The sequence below is a fragment of the Papilio xuthus genome, unplaced genomic scaffold (assembly GCF_000836235.2).
Source record: "Papilio xuthus unplaced genomic scaffold, Pxut_1.1 DF827542.1, whole genome shotgun sequence".
In the NCBI taxonomy this organism is placed as follows: Eukaryota; Metazoa; Arthropoda; class Insecta; order Lepidoptera; family Papilionidae; genus Papilio; species Papilio xuthus.
The window spans coordinates 1,656,894-1,662,893 of NW_013531107.1; the positions used below are offsets into that span (position 1 = coordinate 1,656,894).

The 6,000-nt window shown below is 30.7% G+C and overlaps 1 protein-coding gene across 1 annotated transcript; it reads right to left on the minus strand.

The window, feature by feature from the left end:
* Positions 1 to 100: 100 nt before the first annotated feature.
* LOC106118824 (putative cysteine proteinase CG12163) lies at positions 101 to 1,291 on the minus strand. Its single transcript, XM_013313577.1, has 2 exons — positions 983 to 1,291; positions 101 to 627 (listed from the first exon to the last, which is right to left on the minus strand). Exons 1-2 carry the CDS (start codon positions 1,242 to 1,244, stop codon positions 623 to 625), a joined length of 267 nt encoding a protein of 88 aa, XP_013169031.1. The 5' UTR covers positions 1,245 to 1,291; the 3' UTR covers positions 101 to 622.
* Positions 1,292 to 6,000: the final 4,709 nt, after the last annotated feature.

Genomic DNA, 6,000 nt, shown 5'->3' on the forward strand with positions numbered 1-6,000 from the left:
TTTTTTTTAATATCAAAGTAACTCGGTAGAAAAATGGCAAGAAAATCATGTATCGAAGAACGAAATTGTTAAAAATTATTATAATCAAACTCAACATTTTGATATGAAAATTTAATTATATAAAACCCTTACCCTTATACACCGTAATTACAAAAAAATAGAACTTCTACGAATAATAATTTACTCGGAGAAATTTATACCAATTAAATTGTTTACAAGACTTCGTTAACATGAATATTTCATTTATAAAATTTTGCAAAATTGAAAACTTTATTTAATACAACTTCATGTTCGATATTTTGCTTAGATTAATATGTTTCATATTATCTATACCATATACATTAATTACTTTGAAATAGATGAACATAGTCGTAATTAAGGATATTATCTTCGACAGCGTGGATCCAAAGTTATATTTTAGTCGCTCCATGTTTGCTCGTACATCCTTTGCTACATCCGACCTTTTCTCGGTCGCTTATCTTTTATAATATACGGCGAATCCCAAAAGTTATAAAACTGGGTAAAATAATATTTTGTTATACACGATAACTTTATAATTTTATTTCAATACATACTAACTTATAATCTAATCGTAATTTTGAGTTTTTTCGAGATCATCACATCAATCTGCAAAATAAAAAACAATTTTTAGTAGAACAACTGGTATACGCAAATAACATACACGTTAGTACCTGTTACCGTCATCCTTGAATTAATTAAACTATCTTGAACAATGTTAAAGAAAAACATTCTCTCAATTTAATAATCATTCTTGAATGTATTATAAAAAAAACAATTTACTCCTTTTAAAATAATATCAAAAACTTTAAAACCAGTATGTTATTTTTAATCTGCAATGTCATGACAGATGTCACATACACAAAAACACAAGGTATAAGGTAAACAAAGTATGAATCTTGTGTCAATTATTTAGTATGCGGAGATATTTATTACAAATATAAAAGCATTTATTAACACTTACTGCGTTTCGTCAACCCGCGCATTTGTTTTGTTTCCTCTTCTGTGTAATCTGCGAATTTATTTATGCCGTACGTCGCGGAGCCATCTTTTGAGTTCATTTCATTGATTCGATGCAGTGATTTGATGAATGCTTGATAATGTTCTTCTCTATCTGCGTCATCTTTGTAATTTTTGTCGAAATCTTTGACAAATTTCTCGAAAAGCGCTTCGGCGTCGTTGACGTCGTAAAACGGTTTATTCCGCTCCGATGCACTCGTCGCCATTACGGTCACGTTGAGCGACAGAGACCGACTAACTTGACGCGAGGGGAGGGAGAGAGGTATTACGTCGTCCTCGTTCTCGTATCGTGACTCTGACTCAGTCGGTGGCGCAGTAGTGCTCCCGTCGAGGCCGTTCCATGCAAATTCTAAACTATTTTTTTTATCAAAGTTGCCTTTATTAATATGTCAATCTTGTAAGTCAAGAAAGAAGCCAACAAGATGTTTATATAAGAGTTAATTTCAGGGATAAAATTTTACTTAAAATCTATTTAATTGCAGCAAGTATATTTTGCCGATTACATTGTACCAGGCGCTAAACCCGAAGTAACTTACAGTTATGATTCAAACATTGTGTGAATTTCTATACAAGAAACGAAATGAGATATGTTGTAAATTGATATGAATAACCGTTAAAACACACAACTGTTGACTTTATAAAAATATATTATTCAGGGAGCAGAGACAATTCTGCGAAAAGCGGATCGTACGGTATCCATCTGTTTGGTGATAAAATAAATTTTTAAATATCGTGTTAATAAGACCTCTTTTCATAACTAAATATTTTCTGTTTATTTTTTTAACCTAACATAGAGGTATTTATTTATATCAATTATCCTGTACTAGTAAAACTATTTATTTGAATACGTACAAAGAAAAATGTATTTCAAATAACTAATGCCCTAGCATTTGAAGGGATCTGAAGAAGGTTTAAATGGAATGTCAGATGCAAAGGGTAGTGACAATATTGAATTCATACGACATTTTAACGCGTGAAGGCATTTGTGAGAATGATGTTTTTTTTCAACACCAACGTAATAAAACAATCCCTTATGAAATAAATAGCAAACCAGAGACAATAAAGAAAATGTTTACCATTTAAAAATAATTACAGTGTTGTTTTACACGAAGTATTTAATTTTTACTTCATACTTTATAGAAATACTAGCTGTTGCTCGCGAATCCGTCCGCACGAAATAAAATAAAACTTAAATACCCTACGTGATTTTCCAGACTATCTTCTACATCTACTTCAGCGGGATCCGTTCAACCGTTCTAGAGATACATTAAAACAAACATCCATCCCTTTAGTTTTGGTAATTTTGTTATTTTCATTGCTTGCTTTTTTATTGTTTTGTCGCTTGCTTATATAATTATAGTTGTAATTAATTCCTAAGTTGAATGTTAAGGGACTGACATGTTCAAAAGAACGAAAGTCCCTAAAAAAAAAGAAAAAAAACATCCATCCATCCAAACATTCGCATTTATAATATTAGTAAGATAGCAAGATGATTGTTGTATTTCGTTTTATTACTTTTTAGATTATTCGACAATTACTCATAATATTTCCGCTACAAACAATGTATAGCGCCCGGTTCATTTGCAAAATAGCCAACCAGCTAAAATAACATGTTGGAAACTATTACTTAACTACCAAGAGCTAAAAGCTAATAATTTATTTCACAAACAACAGCACACTGTACTAATTTAGTGGAGAATGTTAAGGTAACAGCAACATGAAAGTTAAATAAGAAAATTTATTTCGAACTTCGAAAAATTTCAACATTGTTTTCACAATATTTTCATTTAACATTTTGTTTTTCAAAGTAACTTACTTTACCTGCCTTTAATGTTTCTGGCTATCTATTTAAGAAGTTGTGTTGGTTCTTTGTCAGATAAATACTATCGTGACTTACCCTTACTGACGAGGCCAGGAAGGTGTATTAAGTTGACCGAAGTATGTTTAGGAAATTATGAGAATATTTGATAATTTTTTGATTAATGGACTTATAGGGTAGTATACAATATGGTCGTATTGCGACAAAGCCATTAAATTAATCATTAAATTAAAAAAAGAAGTAGTTTTTTTATATACATATCATAAGGTTGCCAACGAGCAAGCGGCCACCTGAAATCACTGGAATAGCTAAGTGACCGATGCCCATAGCCATACGCAATTGCATATGCGTTGGTTTCGGTTTAAAGATCTTTATTTACTCATAAAAAACACAACGTTTCGCTTACAATGAGTATAAATGTAAAATATAATATAAGGGCTTGCGGGCTAATACAAAATATAGTAACCATATATAAAATCAGTATAAATCAAAAACAGACCTTAGTACGTACAACTATAAGAAGTTAAATTGAACAGAAATTATATCTAGATATAATATTGAGAATAGATTATGACATTACAGCGATGAGATATGATTTAAGTTTGCGTTGCCTACCTTTAACCGACGGAAGAGAGGATGCACAGAAAGAAAATATTTTCCCTTTCCATGCATACTCTCATCCGGAAAGTCCACTTCCACTTCCCATCCTTTCCTTTAAGATAAAGGGTAGGAAGGGAAATAGGACTAAATTAGGCATCCGGGACGCACACTCATCAGACGAAACGCGGAATTGCTTCTACTTCACCGGGCGAGCCGGGCCAATTAGTGCGAAGATGTTAAAGCGGACTCTATCACTGTTAGAGTTAGTTGTAAAATGATATTCGACTTTTAAAGAAAATGCTTATAATTAAATTATGTACGTAAAATTTATAATAGGTGAGCCAAAAAAGATAAGCTTTCAATTATTTTCATTGTACAAATGAGTTAACTTTATTGTTTACATATGTATTAAAACATTGGTGAAATAATTTTACGAATGATTTATTATCACGTTGCTATAATGTGGTTTTATTGACAACTGGGTAACATATGATAACAGATCATATATTGTGGTATCATTCAATAGCCTTAAATTAATGATGGTTAACAATACAATAATTAATGCTAAGTAATCATCAAATCCTGAATCATACCAATTTTATTTAAATATAAAAGCTCTTTATTTTGGTAGCTAATGATATGAAGTAAGAGATATATCCGGTGTCTGTTACACAGTTCATACTATGACAAACTCCAACGCTCAACCTGTTTGTTTAATTGTTAATGTGGATACATTTTTAATAAATAAATAAATAAAAAATAAATAAAAATAACCTTAATAAAATAAAAAAAATATCTTTACTTGTCTAGTGAGGACTGACAGGAGTTATAATTATCATTATTTATAATCTCCCGAATCTTCTAGTACTCTGCTCAGTTATCCAAGAGTCCCAATTGACGTAGAGATCCCTCTGTAAGTATAGATTCGTTTTAATTCACAATATATCACCAACATAACAATGTTTAGAAAATAGGCCACTATAATTCGTTAATCTATACAAAATCAGTATATTTCCACGTTTTTCGTGGCCTGAAAATACTAAGTTTTCCACTTCAATCATACAACAACCATTGTGGCACTTTGTAAACGGATTCCTTTGTGGGAATTTGCTGACAGCGACGTAAAACGTTTTCCTTTGTTAAATGTAATGTTATGTTACAACGAATATTTAATACTATTTATTACGATTTATAACATTGATCGTAAAGAAAAAGACGTATTAAACAAATTTTATTATTTTTAACTTAATAATTGGCCGATTATAATTTATTGTTATAAGGATAAGGGTCATAAGGAATTAACTATGCTACGAAATCTGTAGTAATTTATCTGACTGCCTAAACTTCCTTCTTACTAATCTTATATATCAAATTCTCGTGTCATAATTTTCGTTCCCGTACTCCTCCGAAACGGCTTGACCGATTCTCATGAAATTTTGTGAGCATATTGAGTAGGTCTGAGAATCGGCCAACATCTATTTTTAATACCGCGCGGACGGAGTCGCGGGCGACAGCTAGTATTATATAATCTTACTCTTACTAATATTATAAACGTGATTATTTAGATGGATGGATGGATGAATATTCATGACATTTGGCAGAGAGGTACAGCATAGATAGTATGATTATAAATCTATAAAGACTATAGTCGAAGGATATAAATCCCCACCAAATTTCTCTTCTTTCGTTCTTAATCAACACAACCATATTGATGAATCCCAATTCAATGTATTCTTCAATTACATATATTACCTAAACTGTATAAAAAGCACGTATCGTGAATGCAGCATTTGAACAGACCATGACTAATGAATGCACCAGGTGTTTGCGGTTACCCCGCACCCGGCACATTTAGCATTTCAACCTGCAAATGATACAGGCAAAATCAAATGTATACTGAAATGCTTTATACAATTAACAAACTTAATGACATCTTCAATATTCTAGTAGACACAAAATAATGACAAATCTAAAATACATCGAAATAGAGAGTATTAAATGTTAAGTAGACATGAATCTTCTTATTCCCTGTTTATTATTCTTTGGCTTTTATAAATTTAACCTTTTCACATAAATAATAGCGATGAAATTATTATTATTTTGGATTAGTTAAGAATAGTAGTATTAACAAATTTAGACCTATTGAGCCTCCATGTTTTTAAAAATCATGCATTAAAATAAAATGCTAAATCTCAAACCTTTTAATCAAAGTCTCAAATCTTTCTCTTTCAAAGAAGTCAGTGCAATAGTCCTTTTTTAATACATTTTCGACCAAATAGCCGTCATAAATTGCTTAAAGAATTTTATTTCTAGACAATTCACAAAACTACTAAAAAGAAATAAAATTTGTTCTTTTAAATCAGATATGAATACCACTTATTTATTGTAAGATTTTTGTAGCTCGTATGTAGACAGCCGTAATACCGAGGTATTTCCTTAAAAAAAATATTGACCTCGCTTCAATCTTTTCCTCTTTAACAATTTTGTGAATTAATGAAATATTTTTAATTCATTTTATTTTGTCATTAAAATGATTAATTTAT